We start from the raw sequence: 25,311 nt of genomic DNA on the forward strand, positions 1-25,311 counted from the left end.
GGATTGAAATGGCTTGGAATGGAATGTAATGTGGATTGAAATGGCTTGGAATGGAATGTATTGGATTGAAATGGCTTGGAATGGAATGTATTGGATTGAAATGGCTTGGAATGGAATGTATTGGATTGAAATGGCTTGGAATGGAATGTAATTGGATTGAAATGGCTTGGAATGGAATGTATTGGATTGAAGAGAGAGAGAGGTAGGGGTGGAAGTGAGTGAAAGAGAGAGAGGTAGGAGGTGGAAGTGAGAGAAAGAGAGAGAGGTAGGAGGTGGGGGTGGGAGTGAGAGAAAGAGAGAGAGGTAGGGGTGGAAGTGTGAGTGAGAGAACGAGAGAAAGAGAGAGAACAAGAATAAGAGAGAAAGAAAGAGTGCCTTCCATCCCCCTCTGCCATCAGTGAAACAACACCTCTTCATCAATACATACCGCATCCTCCACTGGCACAGTACCCCCTCTAGCAGTCACTTCATAACACATAGACTGGCTGGTAGTCACCATGAGGAGTTATAATAGACATAGGTCAGTGACAGCAGCACTTCACTGGTCTGTCTGTCTGTCTGTCTGTCTGTCTGTCTGTCTGCATGTCCGCCGGCCTATCTGTCTCCCTGTCTATCTGCCTGTCTGTCTCACTGTTTTTTTTTTTTTTTACCTTTATTTTACTAGGCAAGTCAGTTAAGAACAAATTCTTATTTTCAATGACGGCCTAGGAACAGTGGGTTAACTGCCTGTTCAGGGGCAGAACGACAGATTTGTACCTTGTCAGCTCGGGGGTTTGAACTCTCAACCTTCCGGTTACTCGTCCAACGCTCTAACCACTAGGCTACCCTGCCGCCGACTGTCTGCATGTCCGCCGGCCTACCTGTCTCCCTGTCTATCTGCCTGTCTGCATGCCTGACTGACTGTCTGTCTTTCTGTCTGTCTCCTCTTCTCACCTGTAGTATTCTACGTGATCTGTCTGATCAGCGATGGCCGACAGGTCTGTCTGTCTGTCTGATCAGCGATGGCCGACAGGTCTGTCTGTCTGTCTGTCTGCCTGATCAGCGATGGCCGACAGGTCTGTCTGTCTGTCTGTCTGTCTGTCTGTCTGTCTGTCTGTCTGTCTGTCTGCCTGATCAGTGATGGCCGACAGGTCTGTCTGTCTATCTGTCTGTCTCTCTGTCTGATCAGCGATGGCCGACAGGTCTGTCTGTCTGTCTGTCTCTCTGTCTGATCAGCGATGGCCGACAGGTCTGTCTGTCTGTCTGTCTGTCTGTCTGTCTGTCTGTCTGTCTGTCTGATCAGCGATGGCCGACAGGTCTGTCTGTCTGTCTCTCTGTCTGATCAGCGATGGCCGACAGGTCTGTCTGTCTGTCTGTCTGTCTGTCTGTCTGTCTGTCTGTCTGATCAGCGATGGCCGACAGGTCTGTCTGTCTGTCTGTCTGATCAGCGATGGCCGACAGGTCTGTCTGTCTGTCTCTCTGTCTGATCAGCGATGGCCGACAGGTCTGTCTGTCTGTCTGTCTGTCTGTTTCCTCATCTCACCTGTAGTATTCTACGTGATCTGTCTGATCAGCGATGGCTGACAGGTCTGTCTGTCTGTCTGTCTGTTTCCTCTTCTCACCTGTAGTATTCTACGTGATCTGTCTGATCAGCGATGGCCGACAGTCTGTCTGTCTGTCTGTCTGTCTGTCTGTCTGTCTGTCTGTCTGTCTGTCTGTCTGTCTGTCTGTCTCCTCTTCTCACCTGTAGTATTCTACGTGATCTGTCTGATCAGCGATGGCCGACAGGTCTGTCTGTCTGTCTGTCTCCTCTTCTCACCTGTAGTATTCTACGTGATCTGTCTGATCAGCGATGGCCGACAGGTCTGTCTGTCTGTCTGTCTGTCTGTCTGTCTGTCTGTCTGTCTGTCTGTCTGTCTGTCTGTCTGTCTGTCTGTCTGTCTCCTCTCACCTGTAGTATTCTACGTGATCTGTCTGATCAGCGATGGCCGACAGGTCTGTCTGTCTGTCTGTCTGTCTGTCTGTCTGTCTGTCTGTCTCCTCCTCTCACCTGTAGTATTCTACGAAATCTGTCTGATCAGCGATGGCCGACAGGTCTGTCTGTCTGTCTGTCTGTCTGTCTGTCTGTCTGTCTCCTCCTCTCACCTGTAGTATTCTACGTGATCTGTCTGATCAGCGATGGCCGACAGGTCCACCTTGGCCTTGCTGAGGTCCGGCATGGCGGTCAGCTGTCTGATGATGTTGTCAGCCATCTGACCCATGAACCTCAAGGCCTGGACATAGTCTCCCCGCGCAGCAAAGATCTCATCCAGACGATTCAGGTGCTGCTGCAGACCCACCTCCATACTGCTCAGAGAACTGGAGACCTGGAAGATAGAGAGAGAGATGAGACAGAGAAGATGGAGGGCGAGAGAGAGAGATGAGATAGAGAAGATGGTGGGCGAGAGAGATGAGATATAGAAGATGGTGTGCGAGAGAGAGAGAGAAAGATGAGATAGAGAAGGGGTCGAGAGAGATATGGAGAAGGGAGAGGGAGAGGGAGAGAGATGGAGAAGGGAGAGAAAGGGAGAGAGAGAGAGAGAGAGAGAGAGAGAGAGAGAGAGAGAGAGAGAGAGAGAGAGAGAGAGAGAAATGGAGAAGGGAAGAGTACTGGCCTCTAGCAGAACTCTACTATGTCTAGTACTCGCCTCTAGCAGAACTCTCCTATGTCTAGTACTGGCCTCTAGCAGAACTATCCTATGTCTAGTACTGGCCTCTAGCAGAACTCTCCTATGTCTAGTACTCGCCTCTAGCAGAACTCTCCTATGTCTAGTACTGGCCTCTAGCAGAACTCTCCTATGTCTAGTACTGGCCTCTAGCAGAACTCTCCTATGTCTAGTACTGGCCTCTAGCAGAACTCTCCTATGTCTAGTACTCGCCTCTAGCAGAACTCTCCTATGTCTAGTACTGGCCTCTAGCATAACTCTACCATGTCTAGTACTGGCCTATAGCAGAACTACCTAAGAACATTATTAGAGCCAATGCCTTAAATCTGCCACTCCAAGTTGTTGTAGTATATACAGTACCAGTCAAAAGTTTGTTGACAGTATCAAAATCAGTCCTAGTTCAGCTAGTATCTTAGACTAGGCTATGTTGACAGTATCAAAACCAGTCCTAGTTCAGCTAGTATCTTAGACTATGTTAGGCTATGTTGATAGTATCAAAACCAGTCCTAGTTCAGCTAGTATCTTAGACTAGGCTATGTTGATAGTATCAAAACCAGTCCTAGTTCAGCTAGTATCTTAGACTAGGCTATGTTGATAGTATCAAAACCAGTCCTAGTTCAGCTAGTATCTTAGACTAGGCTATGTTGACAGTATTAAAACCAGTCCTAGTCCAGCTAGTATCTTAGACTAGGCTATGTTGATAGTATCAAAACCAGTCCTAGTTCAGCTAGTATCTTAGACTATGTTAGGCTATGTTGATAGTATCAAAACCAGTCCTAGTTCAGCTAGTATCTTAGACTAGGCTATGTTGACAGTACCAAAACCAGTCCTAGTTCAGCTAGTATCTTAGACTAGGCTATGTTGACAGTACCAAAACCAGTCCTAGTTCAGCTAGTATCTTAGACTAGGCTATGTTGACAGTACCAAAACCAGTCCTAGTTCAGCTAGTTCAGCTAGTATCTTAGACTAGGCTATGTTGACAGTACCAAAACCAGTCCTAGTTCAGCTAGTATCTTAGACTAGGCTATGTTGACAGTACCAAAACCAGTCCTAGTTCAGCTAGTATCTTAGACTAGGCTATGTTGACAGTATCAAAACCAGTCCTAGTTCAGCTAGTATCTTAGACTAGGCTATGTTGACAGTATCAAAACCAATCCTAGTTCAGCTAGTATCTCAGACTAGGCTATGTTGACAGTATCAAAACCAATCCTAGTTCAGCTAGTATCTTAGACTAGGCTATGTTGACAGTATCAAAACCAGTCCTAGTTCAGCTAGTATCTTAGACTAGGCTATGTTGACAGTATCAAAACCAGTCCTAGTTCAGCTAGTATCTTAGACTAGGCTATGTTGACAGTATCAAAACCAATCCTAGTTCAGCTAGTATCTTAGACTAGGCTATGTTGACAGTATCAAAACCAATCCAGCTATGTGTCAGTAAATTGCATCACCATGCTTCAGTCTCCACCTTGGTGTTGTTGACATTCTCCTCAGGCCCCCTCAGTTTCCTGAATGAGTCCCAGTAGTAAGCTAGTGTTGTAACGCCACAGTTTCCTGAGCTGCACAACACACACACTGACGCACACACACACACACACACACAATACCATCCCATACCATACATACAGAACCAATCAAATGTTTGAACACACCTACTCATTCAAGAGTTTTTCTGTATTTTTATTATTTTTCTACATTGCAGAATAATAGTGAAGACATCAAAATTGTGAAATAACACACATGGAATCATATAGTAACCAAGAAAGTGTTAAACAAATCAAAATCCATTTTAGATTTTACATTCTTCAAAGTAGCCACCCTTTGCATTGATGACAGCTTGGCATTCTCTCAACCAGCTTCGTGAGGTAGTCACCTGGAATGCATTTCAATTAACAGGTGTGCCTTGTTAAAAGTTAATTTGTGGAATTTATTTCCTTCTTAATGCGTTTGAGGCAATTAGTTGTGTTGTGACAAGGTAGGGGTGGTATACAGAAGACGGCCTTATTTGGTAAAAGACCAAGTCCATATTATGGCAAGAACAGCTCAAATAAACAAAGAGAAACTACAGTCCATCATTACTTTGAGACAGAAAGTTTCTTCAAGTGCAGTCGCAAAAACCATCAAGTGCAATGTAGAAAATAGTAAAAATAAAGAAAAACCCTTGAGTAGGTGTGTCTAAACTTTTGACTGGTACTGTATATACAGTATATAGTACTATTGTTCCTGCTGTATAGGTCAACAGTAGTGAAATTCATAGGGAATAGGGTACCACTTGGAATACAGTAACCTGACAGTATGGAGCCAGAGAGCGCAGGTATGTGGTAAGACAGTAAGGACACTATGTAACACATCCTCCTCTCCTCCCCAGGTCCCTAGGGGAAGGTCTCTGATTGCCAGGAAACTGCTCTGATGCCCTGCCCCCACCACACACCACAACGTTCATCTTTCACCCCAGCCCGACCAACAGGAATGGGAGGTGGGAGCCTCACAGTCTATAGGTCTACCTGGTCTGGAAGGAGATGTGGAAGCCTCACAGTCTATAGATCTGCCTGGTCTGGAAGGAGAGGTGGAAGCCTCACAGTCTATAGATCTGCCTGGTCTGGAAGGAGAGGTGGAAGCCTCACAGTCTATAGGTCTACCTGGTCTGGAAGGAGAGGTGGAAGCCTCACAGTCTATAGATCTGCCTGGTCTGGAAGGAGAAGTGGAAGCCTCACAGTCTATAGGTCTACCTGGTCTGGAAGGAGAGGTGGAAGCTTTACAGTCTATAGGTCTGCCTGGTCTGGAAGGAGAGGTGGAAGCCTCACAGCCTAAGGTCTGGAAGGAGAGGTGGAAGCCTCACAGTCTATAGATCTGCCTGGTCTGGAAGGAGAGGTGGAAGCCTCACAGTCTATAGATCTGCCTGGTCTGGAAGGAGAGGTGGAAGCCTCACAGTCTATAGATCTGCCTGGTCTGGAAGGAGAGGTGGAAGCCTCACAGTCTATAGATCTGCCTGGTCTGGAAGGAGGGGTGGAAGCCTCACAGCCTATAGGCCTACCTGGCCTGGAAGGAGAGGTGGAAGCCTCACAGTCTATAGGTCTACCTGGTCTGGAAGGAGAGGTGGAAGCCTCACAGTCTATAGATCTGCCTGGTCTGGAAGGAGAGGTGGAAGCCTCACAGCCTATAGGTCTACCTGGTCTGGAAGGAGAGGTGGAAGCCTCACAGCCTATAGGTCTATAGGTCTACCTGGTCTGGAAGGAGAGGTGGAAGCTTCACAGCCTATAGGTCTACCTGGTCTGGAAGGAGAGGTGGAAGCTTCACATTCTATAGGTCAATAGGTCTACCTGGTCTGGAAGGAGGGGTGGAAGCCTCACAGCCTATAGGTCTACCTGGCCTGGAACGAGAGGTGGAAGGCTCACAGCCTATAGGTCTATAGGTCTACATGGCCTGGAAGGAGAGGTGGAAGCTTCACATTCTATAGGTCTATAGGTCTACATGGCCTGGAACGAGAGGTGGAAGGCTCACAGCCTATAGGTCTATAGGTCTACATGGCCTGGAAGGAGAGGTGGAAGCCTCACAGCCTATAGGTCTATAGGTCTACCTGGTCTGGAAGGAGAGGTGGAAGCCTCACAGCCTATAGGTCTATAGGTCTACCTGGTCTGGAAGGAGAGGTGGAAGCCTCACAGCCTATGGGTCTATAGGTCTACCTGGCCTGGAAGGAGGGGTGGAAGCCTCACAGCCTATAGGTCTACCTGGTCTGGAAGGAGAGGTGGAAGCTTCACATTCTATAGGTCTATAGGTCTACATGGTCTGGAAGGAGAGGTGGAAGCCTCACAGCCTATGGGTCTATAGGTCTACCTGGTCTGGAAGGAGAGGTGGAAGTCTCACAGCCTATAGGTCTACCTGGTCTGGAAGGAGAGGTGGAAGCCTCACAGCCTATAGGTCTATAGGTCTACCTGGCCTGGAAGGAGAGGTGGAAGCCTCACAGCCTATAGGTCTATAGGTCTACCTGGTCTGGAAGGAGAGGTGGAAGCCTCACAGCCTATAGGTCTACCTGGTCTGGAAGGAGAGGTGGAAGCCTCACAGCCTATAGGTCTATAGGTCTACCTGGCCTGGAAGGAGAGGTGGAAGCCTCACAGCCTATAGGTCTATAGGTCTACCTGGTCTGGAAGGAGAGGTGGAAGCCTCACAGCCTATAGGTCTATAGGTCTACCTGGTCTGGAAGGAGAGGTGGAAGCCTCACAGCCTATAGGTCTATAGGTCTACCTGGTCTGGAAGGAGAGGTGGAAGCCTCACAGCCTATAGGTCTATAGGTCTACCTGGCCTGGAAGGAGAGGTGGAAGCCTCACAGTCTATAGGTCTATAGGTCTGCCTGGCCTGGAAGGAGAGGTGGAAGCCTCACAGCCTATAGGTCTATAGGTCTACCTGGTCTGGAAGGAGAGGTGGAAGCCTCACAGCCTATAGGTCTATAGGTCTACCTGGTCTGGAAGGAGAGGTGGAAGCATATCTCTGGATCATACTGTAAATGTATAAAGTAAACTATACATTCAGAGAGACACTGTATTCAGAGACATACTGTAAGTAAGATATATATATTGTATAGTGTATGAGTCTCCAGCTAACTGGGGTCTTTCTCTGTTGTAAATTATATCCAGAATTCATCAAATTCCATAACAGTCACACCATATTGTTCTTTTTCATTGATGTCATGCAACCTCAAAAACCATCTTTATTTGTCCTACTTCCTCATGGATTTCTAAGCAGCGCACCCTGGTAACAAATGGCCTTCAGAGAACTTATGAGAGAAATGAAGAATTCCCCCAAAAATAACCACATAGTGGTGAAGGTGTGGCTAACTATTAATGTAACGTATGAATCTGTCTGCAGTTCGTCCCTGCATCTAACAGACTAGAACTGATAGTCTTGGGCCCTGTTCAGTAAGGGGCTTGACATCCCAAAATGTTTTGTAACACAACATGAATATCTGTCTTCTAAGAGAGACAGGTAATACCTTCTTGTTTCGAAACGTTTCCACCTTCTGAACACTACCCAGGTAATGACTAGTCTAGCAGGTTTCCAGAGTAGAGTGGTTATTTACATGGGGCCGAGGCCTGCCGCCAAACCATCAGTAGCCCTGTGCCCCGTTTCACTCTGTGCCCCCTGGCTGTGTGGCCCCTGGCTGTGTGGTTGTGTGGCCCCTGGCTGTGTGGGCCCTGGCTGTGTGGCCCCTGGCTGTGTGGCCCCTGGCTGTGTGGTTGTGTGGCCCCTGGCCCTGGCTGTGGCCCCTGGCTGTGTGGCCCCTGGCTGTGTGGTTGTGTGGCCCCTGGCTGTGTGGCCCCTGGCTGTGTGGTTGTGTGGCCCCTGGCTGTGTGGCCACTGGCTGTGTGGCCCCTGGCTGTGTGGCCCCTGGCTGTGTGACCCCTGGTTGTGCGGCCCCTGGCTGTGTGGCACCTGGGCTGTTCTCAGCCCAGTCTCTCACCACAGAGAGAAGAGGCTGCCAGCACTGTCACACAGTGACAAACACAGGTTGTGTCTCAAGTTGCACTCCATTCCCGTAAATAGTGACCAGGCTGGTCAAAAGTAGTGCACTACATAGGGAATAGAGTGCCATTTGGGAAACAAGACAGAGAGCTGATAGAACCACTATTCATTTAAGAGGGGGGATTTTACCAGACAACACGCCCCAGCGTCATCAAACCAGATAAGCTGGTTAGAATAGAGAAACATTTGAGGAGATATTTTAGGAACTGTGGGGAGTTTCCAACACTCTACCTCAGTGCATTTACAACTGCCAGACATCTTAGGAACAAATGGTATTTACAAAACATGTTTGTTACTACTTCCTGTTCTGGTCTAAATAAGGAAGTCTCTGTTTGTTTCCCTGGAGGACTGTTCACTACAATCAATCCCAGCATAGATCGCAGGCCCCAGGAATCACACTGGACCACAGTGGGAAACTCCCAGTACACAGAACAACCTGGAGGTACACTACCGTTCAAAGGTTTGGGGTCACTTAGAAATGTCCTTGTTTTTGAAAAAAATAACATCAAATAGATCAGAGATACAGTGTAGACATTGTTGTAAATTGCTATTGTAGTTGGAAATTTGCTGATTTCATGTGGAATATTTACACAGGCGTAGAGAGGCCCATTATCAGCAACCATCTTTCCTGTGTTCTACTGGCACGTTGTGTTAGCTAATCCAAGATTATCATTTTAAAAGTCTAATTGATCACTAGAAAACATTTTTTGCAATCATGTTAGCACAGCTGAAAACTGTTGCCCTGATTAAAGAAGCAATAAAACTGGCCTTCTTTAGACGAGTTGAGTATCTGGAGCATCTGGAGTGTGTGTGTGCTTGGTGTGAATGGTGTGTGTGTGGGTGGTATGTGTGTGTGAGTGGTGTGTGTATGTGTGTGTGTGCATGTGTATAACCTGGATGTTTAGAGGGAGTTATGAGAGTAATGTGTCCAGAAACACTGAAAGGAGCTGAACCACCATTAGTACAGACAGATGGAGAGATAATCCCTGTTCTACTTCCTGACTAACAGACCCTCCACTGCCCCAGACTATTACTACCTTCAAACTAACAGACCCTCTACTACCCCAGACTATTACTACCTTCTAACTAACAGACCCTCTACTACCCCAGACTATTACTACCTTCTCTAACAGACCCTCTACTACAGACTATTACTACCTTCTAACAGACCCTCTACTACCCCAGACTATTACTACCTTCTAACTAACAGACCCTCTACTACCCCAGACTATTACTACCTTCTAACTAACAGACCCTCTACTACCCCAGACTATTACTACCTTCTAACAGACCCTCTACTACCCCAGACTATTACTACCTTCAAACTAACAGACCCTCTACTACCCCAGACTATTACTACCTTTCTAACAGACCCTCTACTACCCCAGACTATTACTACCTTCTAACTAACAGACCCTCTACTACCCCAGACTATTACTACCTTCAAACTAACAGACCCTCTACTACCCCAGACTATTACTACCTTCTAACAGACCCTCTACTACCCCAGACTATTACTACCTTCTAACAGACCCTCTACTACCCCAGACTATTACTACAGACCCCTACCCCCAGACTATTCAAACTAACAGACCCTCTACTACCCCAGACTATTACTACCTTCTAACTAACAGACCCTCTACTACCCCAGACTATTACTACCTTCTAACTAACAGACCCTCTACTACCCCAGACTATTACTACCTTCTAACTAACAGACCCTCTACTACCCCAGACTATTACTACCTTCTAACTAACAGACCCTCTACTACCCCAGACTATTACTACCTTCTAACAGACCCTCTACTACCCCAGACTATTACTACCTTCTAACTAACAGACCCTCTACTACCCCAGACTATTACTACCTTCTAACAGACACTCTACTACCCCAGACTATTACTACCTTCTAACTAACAGACCCTCTACTACCCCAGACTATTACTACCTTCTAACAGACCCTCTACTACCCCAGACTATTACTACCTTCTCATCACTGTTACAGCACCTCTACTACCTCTAGACTCTCCTCTACCTCTCTAACTATTCATCACCCTGTTACTACACTACCCCCTCTACCTCTATTATTCATCACCCTGTTACTACACTTTACCCCCTACCTCTCCTCTATTCATCACCCTGTTACTGCACCTCACCCCTTTACCATTTCTCTATTCCATCAGCCCCCACTTCCATTCCATCCACCCCCTCTAAACCCCACTTCCATTCCATCCACCCCTCTAAACCCCCACTTCCATTCCATCCACCTTCTAAACCCCCACTTCCATTCCATACCCCTAAACCCCCACTTCCATTCCATCCACCCCCTCTAAACCCCACTTCTATTCCATCCACCCCTTAAACCCCCACTTCATCCCATCCCCCTTCTAAACCCCCACTTCAATTCCATCCACCCCCTCTAAACCCCCACTTCCATTCCATCCACCCCCTTTAAACCCCACTTCAATCCCATCACCCCTCTAAACCCCCACTTCCATTCCATCCACCCCCTCTAAACCCCCACTTCCATTCCATCACTCCCTGCCACACTCCCGGGCTGGAAGCAGGTCACCAGCAGAAGGGACCAGGCTCCACCACCAGTCACCCCCTACCAGGACTGGGGGATCATAAGGGGATAGACCCCCGGGCGTGTGATTTTACCGGGACAGATGATGAACCCTCCATTAACAAAGGAAACCTTTGTTGCTTGTAAAATAAGCTTGTAGTTGTTGTTTACCGAACTGGATGACAACAGAACACTACAGTGATATTTACAGAGTCCATAACAACAGACCACTACAGTGATATTTACAGAGTCCATAACAACAGACCACTACAGTGATATTTACAGAGTCCATAACAACAGACCACTACAGTGATATTTACAGAGTCCATAACAACAGACCACTACAGTGATATTTACAGAGTGCATAACAACAGACCACTACAGTGATATTTACAGAGTCCATAACAACAGACCACTACAGTGATATTTACAGAGTCCATAACAACAGACCACTACAGTGATATTTACAGAGTCCATAACAACAGACCACTACAGTGATATTTACAGAGTCCATAACAACAGACCACTACAGTGATATTTACAGAGTCCATAACAACAGACCACTACAGTGATATTTACAGAGTCCATAACAACAGACCACTACAGTGATATTTACAGAGTCCATAACAACAGACCACTACAGTGATATTTACAGAGTCCATAACAACAGACCACTACAGTGATATTTACAGAGTCCATAACAACAGACCACTACAGTGATATTTACAGAGTCCATAACAACAGACCACTACAGTGATATTTACAGAGTCCATAACAACAGACCAGAGTGATATTTACAGAGTCCATAACAACAGACCACTACAGTGATATTTACAGAGTCCATAACAACAGACCACTACAGTGATATTTACGAAGTCCATAACAACAGACCACTACAGTGATATTTACAGAGTCCATAACAACAGACCACTACAGTGATATTTACAGAGTCCATAACAACAGACCACTACAGTGATATTTACAGAGTCCATAACAACAGACCACTACAGTGATATTTACAGAGTCCATAACAACAGACCACTACAGTGATATTTACAGAGTCCATAACAACAGACCACTACAGTGATATTTACAGAGTCCATAACAACAGACCACTACAGTGATATTTACAGAGTCCATAACAACAGACCACTACAGTGATATTTACAGAGTCCATAACAACAGACCACTACAGTGATATTTACAGAGTCCATAACAACAGACCACTACAGTGATATTTACAGAGTCCATAACAACAGACCACTACAGTGATATTTACAGAGTCCATAACAACAGACCACTACAGTGATATTTACAGAGTCCATAACAACAGACCACTACAGTGATATTTACAGAGTCCATAACAACAGACCACTACAGTGATATTTACAGAGTCCATAACAACAGACCACTACAGTGATATTTACAGAGTCCATAACAACAGACCACTACAGTGATATTTACAGAGTCCATAACAACAGACCACTACAGTGATATTTACAGAGTCCATAACAACAGACCACTACAGTGATATTTACAGAGTCCATAACAACAGACCACTACAGTGATATTTACAGAGTCCATAACAACAGACCACTACAGTGATATTTACAGAGTCCATAACAACAGACCACTACAGTGATATTTACAGAGTCCATAACAACAGACCACTACAGTGATATTTACAGAGTCCATAACAACAGACCACTACAGTGATATTTACAGAGTCCATAACAACAGACCACTACAGTGATATTTACAGAGTCCATAACAACAGACCACTACAGTGATATTTACAGAGTCCATAACAACAGACCACTACAGTGATATTTACAGAGTCCATAACAACAGACCACTACAGTGATATTTACAGAGTCCATAACAACAGACCACTACAGTGATATTTACAGAGTCCATAACAACAGACCACTACAGTGATATTTACAGAGTCCATAACAACAGACCACTACAGTGATTTACAGAGTTTACAGAGTGATATTTACAGAGTCCATAACAACAGACCACTACAGTGATATTTACAGAGTCCATAACAACAGACCACTACAGTGATATTTACAGAGTCCATAACAACAGACCACTACAGTGATATTTACAGAGTCCATAACAACAGACCACTACAGTGATATTTACAGAGTCCATAACAACAGACCACTACAGTGATATTTACAGAGTCCATAACAACAGACCACTACAGTGATATTTACAGAGTCCATAACAACAGACCACTACAGTGATATTTACAGAGTCCATAACAACAGACCACTACAGTGATATTTACAGAGTCCATAACAACAGACCACTACAGTGATATTTACAGAGTCCATAACAACAGACCACTACAGTGATATTTACAGAGTCCATAACAACCGACCACTACAGTGATATTTACAGAGTCCATAACAACAGACCACTACAGTGATATTTACAGAGTCCATAACAACAGACCACTACAGTGATATTTACAGAGTCCATAACAACAGACCACTACATTGTAGCTAGAAGGACTGGGGTTATACAAGACAAATAGCTACTCGCTGTATTGAATATTGAATAACAACATTTCAATGGGAGACTGGCATGAAAATGGAAGCTACGCACACTGACCTCAAGTTACAATTCTGCCCTTAGCCAACTGTACCAGTGTACAGGACTCTACTGAGCTGTGTCCTGGTATCTTACCAAGCTGTTGAGGCCACCCAGAGTGTGGTTGGCATTGTGGAGGGAGTAGGTCAGCTGGTACACCCCGTCATTGGTCTGACTGTTACCATAGAAACCCACTCCAACAGCAGAGCTGCAACAGAAGAAATAAACATTAAAAACAGAGAACTTTTAAAAATGTCTTCATGTTCACATTGGAACTAAATCTTGGTCCAAATCAAGTAACAAACAAAATTGCTTTTACAAAATAGTTGCGGGAAAGATTTGAGGGGAGGGGCACTTTGTTTCATCTTCATCTGTAACTCAATCAAACCAATAAAAACGGCTGAATCAAAGGCACAAAGAAGAGTGCTATTGAACTGAGATGTATCACACAATACTGCCTGTCTGCAATATGCAGCCTATCACACTGCAGCTCTCTATAGGAAGAAGAGAGGTCTCTGAAGGGTGATTATAGATCTCGCCTTTCCTTCTCTCTTTCCTCCAATATCTCCTCCTTCTTTCCTTCCTTCCGCTCATCTGTCCCCTCACCCCGTCGCTAGACTTCACACTTAGCAACATGTGTCATTGTGTCGTTGTGACACATTGGTTAAATATATCATCTTTCTCTGTAGAGGAAACGTCTCTCTCTCAAGTACAGGACACTTTGATACCCTGTTTCAAACTACTGAGCCAAGCTGAGCTGCACTGGCATGGTTACCGAGCCACCTTGCTGAAACGGACTGTTCTGTAGTAGGACAACTTGGGCCATTATGCCCAGAGGACCTGTACCCCAGAATGGACAGGCTCCTCTGACATGGATAGCGACTCCAGTACATCACTGGGACCCAGCTCCCTACCATCCAGGACCTCTATACCAGGCGGTGTCAGAGGACCTGTACCCCAGAATGGACAGGCTCCTCTGACATGGATAATGACTCCAGTACATCACTGAGACCCAGCTCCCTGCCATCCAGGACCTCTATACCAGGCGGTGTCAGAGGACCTGTACCCCAGAATGGACAGGCTCCTCTGACATGGATAATGACTCCAGTACATCACTGGGACCCAGCTCCCTACCATCCAGGACCTCTATACCAGGCGGTGTCAGAGGACCTGTACCCCAGAATGGACAGGCTCCTCTGACATGGATAATGACTCCAGTACATCACTGAGACCCAGCTCCCTGCCATCCAGGACCTCTATACCAGGCGGTGTCAGAGGACCTGTACCCCAGAATGGACAGGCTGCTCTGACATGGATAATGACTCCAGTACATCACTGGGACCCAGCTCCCTGCCACCCAGGACCTCTATACCGGCGGTGTCAGAGGAAGGCCCTAAAAAAGCTAAAGACTCTAGCCACCCAAGTCATCAATGGTTGTCTTTGCTACTGCACAGCAAGCGGTACCAATGCGCCATATATACAGTGCATTCAGAAAGTATTCAGACCCCTTCACTTTTTCCACATTTTGTTATATGACAGCCTTATTCTAAAATAGATTAAATATATTTTTCTCTCATCAATCTATACACAATACCCCATAAAAATACCCCCAAAACACCCTCAAAACACCCCAAAGCGAAAACCTTTTTTTATTTAGAAATGCACATTTTTGGTACCCTTCCCCAGATCTGTGTCTCAACACAATCCTGTCTCTGAGCTCTACAGATAATTCCTTCAACCCCATGGCTTGGTTTTTGCTCTGACATACACTGTCAACTGTGGGACCTCATATAGACAGGTGTGTGACTTTCCTAATCATCATGTAGGTGGACTCCAATCAAGTTGTAAAAAATCAAATAGGTGTTCTAATCACCCCGGTTTGAGCGAACACTGCAGAGACCACTGTTGAATGATCAGACTGGTGTGTTCGTACGTGTCAAAGGGTTAAATCAACCCAAATCCCCAAAACCACATCCCCAAGGGACGAGACACAGACAGAAACCTGTCTGGCACCATGCATTCTCAACGTTCCTTTAGGTTGTGTTGTAACAGGACACGTTTGCCTAGACATTACAACGCTACTACCTCCCAGTAGACCTGTACTCATGTCCCCCATTAATAATGATACTTGTCCATCACATCTGGTACCAGTGAGGTCATTATGTTAGAGGTCATAGGTTAGACACACTGGGACAGGTTTTAGGGAGGTTCTGTGTCCCTGAGGATGTAAGTCATCAATCACTGTATTGGACAGAGCAGACTCTGTCATGGTGCACCAACCCCCATCCCACCCTGTATGCACACTGACCTTCATATCCTTCAGTCATTCACTAGCTGCCAATGTTCTAGTCTGGTCACTAACTAACTGCACATGTTCTAGAGTCTGGGCACTAACTAACTGCCGATGTTCTAGAGTCTGGTCCCTAACTAACTGCCAATGTTCTAGAGTCTGGTCACTAAATAACTGCCAATGTTCTGGAGTCTGGTCACTAACTAACTGCACATGTTCTAGAGTCTGGTCCCTAACTAACTGCCAATGTTCTAGAGTCTGGTCACTAACTAACTGCCAATGTTCTGGAGTCTGGTCACTAACTAACTGCACATGTTCTAGAGTCTGGTCCCTAACTAACTGCCAATGTTCTAGAGTCTGGGCACTAACTAACTGCACATGTTCTAGAGTCTGGGCACTAACTAACTGCACATGTTCTAGAGTCTGGGCACTAACTAACTGGCAATGTTCTAGAGTCTGGTACCTAACTAACTGACAATGTTCTAGAGTCTGGTCACTAACTGCCGATGTTCTAGAGTCTGGTCACTAACTAACTGCCGATGTTCTAGAGTCTGGTCACTAACTAACTGCCAATGTTCTAGAGTCTGGTCACTAACTAACTGCCAATGTTCTTGAGTCTGGTCACTAACTAACTGCCAATGTCCTTGAGTCTGGTCACTAACTAACTGCCAATGTTCTAGAGTCTGGTCACTAACTAACTGCCAATGTTCTTGAGTCTGGTCACTAACTAACTGCCAATGTCCTTGAGTCTGGTCACTAACTAACTGCCAATGTTCTAGAGTCTGGTCACTAACTAACTGCCAATGTTCTTGAGTCTGGTCACTAACTAACTGCCAATGTTCTAGAGTCTGGTCATTAACTAACTACCAATGTTCTAGAGTCTGGTCCCAGAACTAACTGCCGGTGTTCTAGAGTCTGGTCACTAACTAACTGCCAATGTTCTTGAGTCTGGTCACTAACTAACTGCCAATGTTCTAGAGTCTGGTCATTAACTAACTACCAATGTTCTAGAGTCTGGTCCTGAACTAACTGCCGATGTTCTAGAGTCTGGCCAGGAAAACAGAGAGAGGGAGAGTAGCAGAGCAGAGAATTTTGTGATTCAACACATTTAAATCATTGTTACTAGGTAGAACACTTTACTTCTGATTTAAATGCCCACATGGTCTTTTTGGTTTAATATGTTCAATGAACCACTTGTGGAGTATCACCACCTGCTGCAATAAAAGCATTATGTTATGGTCCACACCACAGAATGAATATAAGACATCTTTAAACAGATGCAGGCAGCCAGATGGACAGAACAAGCATACTGTTATCACCCCCACCGGAGAGCCAGAGGCAGTGGGAGGGTGTTATGACGGAAGCACATCCTGTAAGTGTGTGCATATGTGCGTGTGTGTGTGTGTGTGTGTGAGTGAGAGAGAGAGAGGGAGAGAGTATGTACCACTGTGCACCCTGTCTCTGGAGCATCATAACCATGATTGATACCAGATGGTCTCTACCATCCATTACTCCAGAACCCTGAGACTAGGATGGTCTGTATCTCTACCGTCCATTACTCCAGAACCCTGAGACTAGGATGGTCTGTATCTCTACCGTCCACCCTGAGACTATGGTCTCTCAGTCCATTACTCCAGAACCCTGAGACTAGGATGGTCTGTATCTCTACCGTCCATTACTCCAGAACCCTGAGACTAGGATGGTCTGTCTCTCTACCGTCCATTACTCCAGAACCCTGAGACTAGGATGGTCTGTATCTCTACCGTCCATTACTCCAGAACCCTGAGACTAGGATGGTCTGTATCTCTACCGTCCATTACTCCAGAACCCTGAGACTAGGATGGTCCTGTATCTCCACCGTCCATTACTCCAGAACCCTGAGACTAGGATGGTCTGTATCTCTACCGTCCATTACTCCAGAACCCTGAGACTAGGATGGTCTGTATCTCTACCGTCCATTACTCCAGAACCCTGAGACTAGGATGGTCTGTATCTCTACCGTCCATTACTCCAGAACCCTGAGACTAGGATGGTCCTGTATCTCTACCGTCCATTACTCCAGAACCCTGAGACTAGGATGGTCTGTATCTCTACCGTCCATTACTCCAGAACCCTGAGACTAGGATGGTCTGTATCTCTACCGTCCATTACTCCAGAACCCTGAGACTAGGATGGTCTGTATCTCTCCAGAACCCTGAGACAGTCCATTACTCCAGAACCCTGAGACTAGGATGGTCTGTATCTCTACCGTCCATTACTCCAGAACCCTGAGACTAGGATGGTCTGTATCTCTACAGTCCATTACTCCAGAACCCTGAGACTAGGATGGTCTGTATCTCTACCGTCCATTACTCCAGAACCCTGAGACTAGGATGGTCCTGTCTCTCTACCGTCCATTACTCCAGAACCCTGAGACTAGGATGGTCTGTATCTCTACCGTCCATTACTCCAGCATGCCCTGAGACTAGGATGGTCTGTATCTCTACCGTCCATTACTCCAGAACCCTGAGACTAGGATGGTCTGTATCTCTACCGTCCATTACTCCAGAACCAGAACCCTGAGACTAGGATGGTCTGTATCTCTACCGTCCATTACTCCAGAACCCTGAGACTAGGATGGTCTGTATCTCTACCGTCCATTACTCCAGAACCCTGAGACTAGGATGGGATGGTCCTGTCTCTCCACCGTCCATTACTCCAGAACCCTGAGACTAGGATGGTCTGTATCTCTACCGTCCATTACTCCAGAACCCTGAGACTAGGATGGTCTGTCTCTCTACCGTCCATTACTCCAGAACCCTGAGACTAGGATGGTCTGTATCTCTACCGTCCATTACTCCAGAACCCTGAGACTAGGATGGTCTGTATCTCTACCGTCCATTACTCCAGAACCCTGAGACTAGGATGGTCTGTATCTCCACCGTCCATTACTCCAGAACCCTGAGACTATGGTCTGATCCAAACTCCCCCTGTGGTCTCCACCGTCCATTACTCCAGAACCCTGAGACTAGGATGGTCCTGTCTCTCCACCGTCCATTACTCCAGAACCCTGAGACTAGGATGGATGGTCTGTCCATCTCTACCAGCTCCATTACTACCAGAACCCTGAGACTAGGATGGTCTGTATCTCTACCGTCCATTACTCCAGAACCCTGAGACTAGGATGGTCCTGTCTCCACTGTCCATTACTCCAGAACCCTGAGACTAGGATGGTCTTTATCTCTACCATCCATTACTCCAGAACCCTGAGACTAGGATGGTCTGTATCTCCACCGTCCATTACTCCAGAACCCTGAGACTAGGATGGTCTGTATCTCTACCGTCCATTACTCCAGAACCCTGAGACTAGGATGGTCCTGTCTCTCCACCGTCCATTACTCCAGAACCCTGAGACTAGGATGGTCTGTATCTCTACCGTCCATTACTCCAGAACCCTGAGACTAGGATGGTCCTGTCTCTCCACCGTCCATTACTCCAGAACCCTGAGACTAGGATGGTCTGTCTCTCTACCGTCCATTACTCCAGAACCCTGAGACTAGGATGGTCTGTATCTCTACCGTCCATTACTCCAGAACCCTGAGACTAGGATGGTCTGTATCTCTACCGTCCATTACTCCAGAACCCTGAGACTAGGATGGTCTGTATCTCTACAGTCCATTACTCCAGAACCCTGAGACTAGGATGGTCTGTATCTCTACCGTCCATTACTCCAGAACCCTGAGACTAGGATGGTCTGTATCTCTACCGTCCATTACTCCAGCATGCACTGAGACTAGGATGGTCTGTATCTCTACAGTCCATTACTCCAGAACCCTGAGACTAGGATGGTCTGTATCTCTACCGTCCATTACTCCAGAACCCTGAGACTAGGATGGTCTGTATCTCTACCATCCATTACTCCAGAACCCTGAGACTAGGATGGTCTGTATCTCCACCGTCCATTACTCCAGAACCCTGAGACTAGGATGGTCTGTATCTCTACCGTCCATTACTCCAGAACCCTAGACTAGGATGGTCTGTATCTCTACCGTCCATTACTCCAGAACCCTGAGACTAGGATGGGTCCTGTCCATTACTCCAGAACCCTAAAGGATGGTCCTGTTTCCATTACTCCAGAACCCTGAGACTAACCCTGTCTCTCCACCGTCCATTACTCCAGAACCCTGAGACTAGGATGGTCTGTATCTCTACCGTCCATTACTCCAGAACCCTGAGACTAGGATGGTCTAAATCTCTAGTCCATTACTCCAGAACCCTGAGACTAGGATGGTCCTGTCTCTCCACTGTCCATTACTCCAGAACCCTGAGACTAGGATGGTCTGTATCTCTACCGTCCATTACTCCAGAACCCTGAGACTAGGATGGTCTGTATCTCTTCCATTACTCCAGAACCCTGAGACTAGGATGGTCTGTATCTCTACCGTCCATTACTCCAGAACCCTGAGACTAGGATGGTCCTGTCTCTCCACCGTCCATTACTCCAGAACCCTGAGACTAGGATGGTCTGTATCTCTATCCATTACTCCAGAACCCTGAGACTAGGATGGTCCTGTCTCTCCACCGTCCATTACTCCAGAACCCTGAGACTAGGATGGTCTGTCTCTCACCGTCCATTACTCCAGAACCCTGAGACTAGGATGGTCTGTTCTCTACCGTCCATTGTCCAGAACCCTGAGACTAGGATGGCTGTATCTCTACCGTCCATTACTCCAGAACCCTGAGACTAGGATGGTCTGTATCTCTACAGTCCATTACTCCAGAACCCTGAGACTAGGATGGTCTGTATACCGTCCATTACTCCAGAACCCTGAGACTAGGATGGTCTGTACTCTCTACCGTCCATTACTCCAGAACACTGAGACTAGGATGGTCTGTATCTCTGTCCATTACTCCAGAACCCTGAGACTAGGATGGTCTGTTCTACCGTCCATTACTCCAGAACCCTGAGACTAGGATGGTCTGTATCTCTACCATCCATTACTCCAGAACCCTGAGACTAGGATGGTCCTGTCTCTCCACCGTCCATTACTCCAGAACCCTGAGACTAGGATGGTCTGTATCTCTACCGTCCATTACTCCAGAACCCTGAGACTAGGATGGTCTGTATCTCTACCGTCCATTACTCCAGAACCCTGAGACTAGGATGGTCTGTATCTCCACCGTCCATTACTCCAGAACCCTGAGACTAGGATGGTCCTGTCTCTCCACCGTCCATTACTCCAGAACCCTGAGACTAGGATGGTCCTGTAAATCTCCACCGTCCATTACTCCAGAACCCTGAGACTAGGATGGTCTGTATACCGTCCATTACTCCAGAACCCTGAGACTAGGATGGTCTGCAATCCATTACTCCAGAACCCTGAGACTAGGATGGTCCTGTCTCTCCACTGTCCATTACTCCAGAACCTGAGTCCATTACGTCCATTACTCCAGAACCCTGAGACTAGGATGGTCAGATCTCTACCGTCCATTACTCCAGAACCCTGAGACTAGGATGGTCTGTCTCTACCGTCCATTACTCCAGAACCCTGAGACTAGGATGGTCCTGTCTCTCACCGTCCATTACTCCAGAACCCTGAGACTAGGATGGTCTGTATCTCTACCGTCCATTACTCCAGAACCCTGAGACTAGGATGGTCCTGTCTCTCCACCGTCCATTACTCCAGAACCCTGAGACTAGGATGGTCTGTATCTCTACCGTCCATTACTCCAGAACCCTGAGACTAGGATGGTCTGTATCTCTACCGTCCATTACTCCAGAACCCTGAGACTAGGATGGTCTGTATCTCTACAGTCCATTACTCCAGAACCCTGAGACTAGGATGGTCTGTATCTCTACCGTCCATTACTCCAGAACCCTGAGACTAGGATGGTCTGTATCTCTACCGTCCATTACTCCAGCATGCCCTGAGACTAGGATGGTCTGTATCTCTACAGTCCATTACTCCAGAACCCTGAGACTAGGATGGTCTGTATCTCTACCGTCCATTACTCCAGAACCCTGAGACTAGGATGGTCTGTATCTCTACCGTCCATTACTCCAGAACCCTGAGACTAGGATGGTCCTGTCTCTCCACCGTCCATTACTCCAGAACCCTGAGACTAGGATGGTCTGTATCTCTACCGTCCATTACTCCAGAACCCTGAGACTAGGATGGTCTGTATCTCTACCGTCCATTACTCCAGAACCCTGAGACTAGGATGGTCTGTATCTCCACCGTCCATTACTCCAGAACCCTGAGACTAGGATGGTCCTGTCTCTCCACCGTCCATTACTCCAGAACCCTGAGACTAGGATGGTCTGTATCTCTACCGTCCATTACTCCAGAACCCTGAGACTAGGATGGTCTGTATCTCTACCGTCCATTACTCCAGAACCCTGAGACTAGGATGGTCTGTATCTCTACCGTCCATTACTCCAGAACCCTGAGACTAGGATGGTCCTGTCTCCAGCTGCACTGAGACCACCGTCCATTACTCCAGAACCCTGAGACTAGGATGGTCCTGTCTCTCCACCGTCCATTACTCCAGAACCCTGAGACTAGGATGGTCTGTCTCTCTACCGTCCATTACTCCAGCATGCCCTGAGACTAGGATGGTCCTGTCTCTCTACCGTCCATTACTCCAGCATGCCCTGGCATTATCACACCTGATTCCACTAGTCAAAGGTTTGATGATGAGTTAGTGTAAAACATGCCCCTCTGTGTCCCTAGGACCAGGGTTAAATAACACTGAGCTATAGAGGTACACTGCTACACACACATGACTTCAAAGTGGTTGTTTTCTCCCAGCTGTACTTGATCGGGATTGCCTTGTGGGCACAATGTAACCAATGGAATAGTCCCAAAAGTTCAAACCCAGCACATGCAGGCTTTATAAAATACAATTTGTACCCTGATAGTATTACTGTGCTCCACTACACACACTGCTAGACTAAGTGCTCCAGCGCTCTCTCTCTCTCTCTGTCTCTGCTCTCTCTCTGTCACTCTCTGTCACTCTCTCTCTCCGTCTCCCTCCATCTCTCTCTCTCTCCCTCCCCCTCCCCCTCTCTCCGTCACTCTCTGCTCTCTCCGTCACTCTCTGCTCTCTCCGTCACTCTTAGCTCTCTCCATCACTCTTTCTCTCTCTCTCTCTGCTCTCTCTGTCTCTCTCTCCATCTCTCTCTCTCTCTCTCTCTCGCTGCTCTCTCTCCATCTCTCTCTGCTCTCTCTCTGTCTCTCTCTCCATCTCTCTATGCTCTCTCTCTCTCTCTCTGTCTCTCTCCATCACTCTCTCTCTCCCTATCCCTCTCTCACCCTCTCTCTCAGATCTGCATACAAAAGCTGCACTAAGATCTCTACTGAAGGAAGACACCTCAGCATACTTAGATCCATAAAGGACAGTCATTTATTTGGCAAGCGTTCAGTCACACCTTCGTCAGAGAGAGCAAATCACTTATCTAACTGCACCTTAGCTACTTTTGTTGTGTCGGGTGCAGATGTCTGTATTTCCTGCATGAGGATCTCTGTTTGCCTCCCAAATGCCAACCCATTTCCTATATAGTGTACACAGGGCTCTGGTCTAAAGCAGTGCACTGTATAGTGAATAGGGTGCCATTGGCCATAGGGCTCTTGTCTAAAGTAGTTTACTATTTCAAGGCTATAACCTACAATGAAATACATTATGAAGCATTTGCGAGTGGGACACAATAGGCTGGTAGGGACATAAAGCTCTCAGCATTTAAATAACATTTAGTTGTATTAAATCATTATAGTCTATAAGTTGTGACTTATTTAGAATTAATTACAAAATAAAAGAAAAATGCCTTATTAGGCTCAGTCTACAGTGTCTTTAAATTCATTTTTAGAAACATGAGTTTGGCCCGTCTGCGGCTTCATGCTCATGAAATGGTTTCTGGAGATCCGGCCAGCAGAGGAGACTATCCTCTCTACACTGGCAGGGCCAATGGGGATGATAAACACCCCAGGCTGGGCAGAGATAGTTTATTTATGTTTTCCATACAGTATGTAGGCTTGAAGTTTTTTAGGCTAAATAACCCAATCAAAACGGAAAGCTCCTTGAAAATGGAAATAAGCCAGGCCTATTGAGCCACAATCACTTACGACCTATTGTATAAATAATAAACAAAAATGAATTAAACTTTTAAGAGATCAGATTTTTTGTAAATAAAAACGTTGCTACAATGACACAGTTATCTACACACCTCATTCCTTTCTATTAGCACGTAGGAAGTATCCCATCATGCTTTTGGGATACGTGTCTTTTCAGATTCCACAATGAATCTTTAGTTGTGGACACTTGTCAGGTCGGCATGAAGGATCGAGAGACAGGCGCAGGAATGCGTAAGAGTTTTCTAAAATGAAGCCTAAATGACGGCGTGCCGTGTAAAGGCACGGGAACGAAGACCAAACAAACACGTAACAAAACACAGGGTGGAAACCCAAAACAAAAGAGTGAGGAGCACCTCGAATAAATAACACGCGCACAATGATGAACACACAGGACGAGACACGTAATCATCTGTGCAATCCACAAGGGCACGAAAGACAAAACACACAGCACAGGCACTCACACACACCAACAGACATAGTAACAATAATCGACCGCCCAATGGAAACCAAAGGGCACATACAATGGGGCAAAAAAGTATTTAGTCAGCCACCAATTGTGCAAGTTCTCCCACTTAAAAAGATGAGAGAGGCCTGTAATTTTCATCATAGGTACACTATGACAGACAAAATTAGAAAAAAAATCCAGAAAATAACACTATAGGATTTTTTATGAATTTATTTGCAAATTATGGTGGAAAATAAGTATTTGGTCAATAACAAAAGTTTATCTCAATACTTTGTTATATACCCTTTGTTGGCAATGACAGAGGTCAAACATTTTCTGCAAGTCTTCACAAGGTTGAAGTGTACCTATGATGAAAATTACAGGCCTCTCTCATCTTTTTAAGTGGGAGAACTTGCACAATTGGTGGCTGACTAAATACTTTTTTGCCCCACTGTATAAACCAATACAATTAGTGGGAATAGGGGCCAGGTGTGCGTAATGAAAGTTCTGGAGGGATCAGTGACAACACTACATTACCTCACTCCCTCTCTTGGTCCTCCTCATCTGTCTAAGTCACCTTGATTTCACACCTGTGTGTTTACCAGTTTCTTTATGAACATATTTAGTGAACTCCATGACAGTAGCTAAAGCAAGGAGCTATAGTTAGCAGCACGCAAATGCATGCTGGGCCGGACATGCCCTGAGCTGGTGAACTGAGCGCTACTGGAGCGGTAATGGAGCGGAGGAGAAGAGCTCTGCACACCAGTCAAATTGGGCACGCTCCGCTCCTCATTCCAGCTCCGCTCCTCATTCCAGCTCCGCTCCTCATTCCAGCTCCGCCTCATTCCAGCTCCGCTCCTCATTCCAGCTCCGCTCCTCATTCCAGCTCCGCTCCTCATTCCAGCTCCGCTCCTCATTCCAGCCAGCTCCCTCCAGCTCCATTCCAGCTCCAGCTCCCTCAGCTCCACTCCACTCCTCTCTCCAGCTCCACTTCAGCTCCACTCCTCATTCCAGCTCCACTCCACTCATCTCCAGCTCCACTTCAGCTCCACTCCACTCCTCTCTCCAGGTCCACTCCAGCTCCACTCCTCATTCCA

General features: G+C 46.4%; 2 protein-coding genes across 7 annotated transcripts in view; both read right to left on the reverse strand.

The window, feature by feature from the left end:
- Positions 1–1,971, reverse strand: part of LOC127930218 (protein tweety homolog 2-like) — a 30,765-nt gene extending 28,794 nt beyond the window's left edge. The window contains exon 1 of one of the 6 annotated variants that reach the window (XM_052519784.1): positions 1,931–1,971. The gene's annotated coding sequence lies outside the window, so the exon portion shown is untranslated. Of the gene's footprint in view, positions 1–933; positions 975–1,522; positions 1,553–1,601; positions 1,640–1,723; positions 1,765–1,798; positions 1,840–1,930 lie in introns of those variants that run through there. The other 5 variants (XM_052519781.1, XM_052519783.1, XM_052519780.1 and 2 more) reach the window with 5 other exon arrangements.
- Positions 1–25,311, reverse strand: part of LOC127930354 (protein tweety homolog 2-like) — a 35,558-nt gene that overhangs the window by 3,170 nt on the left and 7,077 nt on the right. Inside the window, exons 3-4 of the mRNA XM_052520026.1 lie at positions 13,465–13,576; positions 2,125–2,345 (exon numbers count right to left, since the gene is read on the reverse strand). Of these exons, the coding sequence (XP_052375986.1) occupies positions 2,125–2,345; positions 13,465–13,576 (333 nt within the window). The remainder of the gene's footprint in view (positions 1–2,124; positions 2,346–13,464; positions 13,577–25,311) is intronic.

Source organism: Oncorhynchus keta, chromosome 5, assembly GCF_023373465.1.
Source record: "Oncorhynchus keta strain PuntledgeMale-10-30-2019 chromosome 5, Oket_V2, whole genome shotgun sequence".
NCBI classification, from domain to species: Eukaryota; Metazoa; Chordata; class Actinopteri; order Salmoniformes; family Salmonidae; genus Oncorhynchus; species Oncorhynchus keta.